We start from the raw sequence: 3,916 nt of genomic DNA, 5'->3' as shown, positions 1-3,916 counted from the left end.
ATAATATTTTGTAACTGATACGGAACTTAATAGGTAGCCAGTGCAGAGACCGTAAAATTGGGGTATGATCATATTTTCTTGACCTGGTAAGGACTCTAGCCGCTGCATTTTTAACTACCTGTAGCTTGTTTATTGAATGCAGGATGGTGGATGCAGGACACTGAAACCTGACTGACTGCAGTCTGTATTAGACTGTGCAACCTGAGTTGGAGACATCTTATGAAGGTTTGTAGATCCTGGGTTGTGCAATCTAATCCAGTCTAATCTGTTAATTATTCAGTGCAGTTGTGTAGGTTCGTCTTTACTAAGGGTGTGTTCTGTGTTGTATATAGTATCCAATCGTCATACTTAAGAAGAAAAAGTAAAGATACCTTTATGGACATTGACTCAAGTAAAATTAAAGTAGCTCATTAGAAAAATACCTATATAACTGAAAACACAGTAATTTATATTAAATTATAAAATATAAAAATAATGGCATAGATGAGTGTTGGGTTGCTGGAGTCTGTGTTAGGTAGAATATGTAAAAGTTAAAGGGATATTTTACACAAAAATGTTAAATTATCGTCATATACTGATCCTCATGTTGTTACAAATCTGTATAAATTTCTTCTTCTGCAGACCATACATTAATTTTTTAGTTAATCAGTGTTAAGTGTACTTTTGCTCATTGTTAGATCATGTTTGTTTTTAATGATGCTACATCACTTCCATTTTTATATTTAAAAATTAATTTACCAAATGAATTCATTAATATCTGACAATGATGCCTAATGTGTTAGAGTCATAAACACCTTTAAGAAAAACTTCATATTATTCATAAATGGTAGTAACATCCAGCTAAACTTTTCGGATCATAAACTGTTATAACAAAAATAAGTTCATGGCATATTAATGATAATTTACTTTACGATACTGTTTCTGGAGGTACCACGGTAGATCTCTGGCATCACACATACATAGCCTACATAAACTAATTAATTAATAAATGTGTGTAAGCTGCAACTATATATTGAAGCAAGGTTTAAAATACCCCTCACAAATACATGATACCGGAATTCATGTACCATGCTATTTATTTACATGGTACTCTGGTTAAACATCATGCCAAAACACCATGGTAATACTGTGGTACTTTTTGGTGCTTTGTTGTACGTGACGAGTGTAAATTGAAGTGTAAAGGGTGTAGTTGAGTCTATTTTTGGCAACATAGTAATAAAGTTAGTGAATTACATAGTAAATGTACCATGCTATTTATTTACATGGTACTCTGGTTAAACATCATGCCAAAACACCATGGTAATACTGTGGTACTTTTTGGTGCTTTGTTGTACGTGACGAGTGTAAATTGAAGTGTAAAGGGTGTAGTTGAGTCTATTTTTGGCAACATAGTAATAAAAAATGTTGGTTACATTCTAAGGCTCCTTCAGCTATAGCAGGCGTCGCCCATAATTCCATCTTCACGAGGTCCACTGGGGGTCCCTAACACTAAACCACCCAGTACTAATCTAAACTAAAGTATACAGGGTCTCCATTACTCCATGGTGTTCACATAAAACCAGGTACCCATGTAACCAGCACTCATGAAGAGATGCTCATATATTCAAATTAAATAGCAATTTCCAATACCTAATGAAGTACTTGTACTCCGTTACTGTACATCTCTGGGTGTATTAAGTACTCCCTAAAGACATTTACTCACCGCTCAATCCAACTACAAGCACAATACTGAGGGTGAGCAGGACACAAGCCCCAATAAGTATCTCCATCCTGCGTGCAAACAGGCTTCCCTTGAGTGTTTTCTCCTCTGCTAGAATGATATCAGTTTCATGAGATGATAAGATGCATGAGATGAGAGAGACTCATATTTATACATTTAGCAGACACTTGATACATTTTATCGGTATGTACTTTCGCTGGGGGTTGAACCCACAATCTTGATGTTGACATCATGTGTCACTAGTTGAGCTACAGAAATAGCGAAATCTCTTTGTGTATTTTACTATCTAGTGCAAATGCCTGAATGCAACAAGCTTAAACAATTAGGGTCGATGTATCGCATAACTAAAATGTTCTTGGGTGAGTTTGGACTAATGCGTCTGGCAGCCATAAACTATGCTAATGTTTGGTTTTTAATTTTGTCAATATCAGGAGAAAACTAGTGTACAACATGGAATTGAGTACACATTGTGATGGTCATTACCTGTAACAAAGGGCTGGACTTTGGTAACTGGCATTGAAAGGCCGGGCTGGGCTGAGGGGGTTTCTGTTAGAGGGCCTTTGGTTGGTTTGACGGTGCTGTCATCTGGTGCAGGACTGGCACTTGAACTGTCCAGTGGACTGGCCTTGAGCAGGGTTGGGGTATCCACAGCAGGAATGTCCTCCTCGGTTACAGAGACTACCTCTATTTTCTCAGGACATATCTGATCGGTTGCTCCCTGTGTGGAAGCATGAAGACCCCAAAGTGATCCAGCATTCTTCCTTAAGTATCATTTATACAGATTTTTCTTAGATGCTATTTCATTTATTCTATATAGCAAACCACTGTTGTTTTATTATTTAAATACTAGTACTTATTGATCTGATGAATCATCTTTTATTTTGTATGTTTTAAAATATTTCTGTTTATCTTAGTTATTATTTCAGCTTTGGTTATAGTAATTTTAGTACTTCAACTATTCAAATGTATTAAAAAAATTTTCAATTAATATTTATATTTGATTTTTTTATTGCACAATTATTTTAATTAACTGAGTAAAAAAGTATATAACTACTCAGTTAATTAACTAAAAAGTTTCTCTCAACTAGTAGGTTGGATCTGTTCTGATGAGACATCAAAGGAAAAAACAATGCTAAATGCTAACACTAAAATGCTAACTTTTAAAAGGGAGAAGAAAATTCAGTTGCACTCTATTTTATAATACGTGCACTTACCTCTACTTAGAGTTTGCTTACCTAAGAAAGTACATGGTATTATAACTACATGGGTTAAGGTTATGTTTAGGGTAGGTTCGGGGTTAGTACTTAGTTATTACCCAGTTATTGTAATTACAATTACAGGTACATAGTATGTAAATGCATAACAGGACTGTAAAATAAAGTGCTACCAAAAATTATTTCCATGTGTTTTGTTGTTGATGTCAGCATTTACAGTATTTTGAAATAAATTCATCATAAAACATGATCAAGATTTCACTCTAAAAAAATGCTGGGTTAAATACAACCCAGTGCTGGGTAAAATATGGACAACCCCAGCAATTGGGTTATTTTGACCCAGCGGTTGGGTTACTACCCAGAAGGTTAGGTTAAACATTTAACCCAACCGCTGGGTCAAAATTTGTCCATATTTTTGGGTTTGTCCATATTTTACCCAGCACTGGGTTGTATTTAACTCAGCATTTTTTAGAGATCAGAAGAATACTACACTGTAAAAAAACATTTTTCAAAGATTATTGGAGTACATTTTACAAGAAAATACTATTTCAGTCTTTGTATTAATTGCTGTTTTTTTGTTTGTTGTTTTTTTCAGTCCATATGGCCGATAGGATGATTACAGCTGGTACCTGCAAACATTAATGAGTTGCTCTGTGGTCTTACCTGACCATCTGTTTGTGATGTGTCTCTACAGGGAATAGATTCTCCATTTATATTAGCCCCAACATCTACACCTGCTGTAGACTCCAGCTCCTCTGGATTAGCCATGACTTACTTCATCTTAACAGCACTCAAACATATACAGCTGGTTTTAGTGACCATCTGTTTGTGATGTGTCTCTACAGGGAATAGATTCTCCATTTATATTAGCCCCAACATCTACACCTGCTGTAGACTCCAGCTCCTCTGGATTAGCCATGACTTACTTCATCTTAACAGCACTCAAACATATACAGCTGGTTTTAGATCTGACTGGGGAAAG

General features: G+C 35.5%; 1 protein-coding gene across 1 annotated transcript in view; it reads right to left on the bottom strand.

The window, feature by feature from the left end:
• The window catches only part of LOC107713697 (trypsin-like), a 12,966-nt gene extending 9,264 nt beyond the window's left edge, over positions 1-3,702 (bottom strand). The window contains exons 1-3 of the mRNA XM_016519285.1: positions 3,598-3,702; positions 2,204-2,438; positions 1,703-1,810 (exon numbers count right to left, since the gene is read on the bottom strand). Coding sequence (XP_016374771.1) covers positions 1,703-1,810; positions 2,204-2,438; positions 3,598-3,702 — 448 coding nt within the window. The remainder of the gene's footprint in view (positions 1-1,702; positions 1,811-2,203; positions 2,439-3,597) is intronic.
• Between the last annotated feature and the right edge of the window lie 214 nt (positions 3,703-3,916).

Source organism: Sinocyclocheilus rhinocerous, unplaced genomic scaffold (assembly GCF_001515625.1).
Source record: "Sinocyclocheilus rhinocerous isolate Xijiao unplaced genomic scaffold, SAMN03320098_v1.1 scaffold2584, whole genome shotgun sequence".
NCBI classification, from domain to species: Eukaryota; Metazoa; Chordata; class Actinopteri; order Cypriniformes; family Cyprinidae; genus Sinocyclocheilus; species Sinocyclocheilus rhinocerous.
The sequence above is the reverse complement of the archived record's forward strand: the minus strand, read 5'-3'. Positions and strand labels throughout refer to the sequence as shown.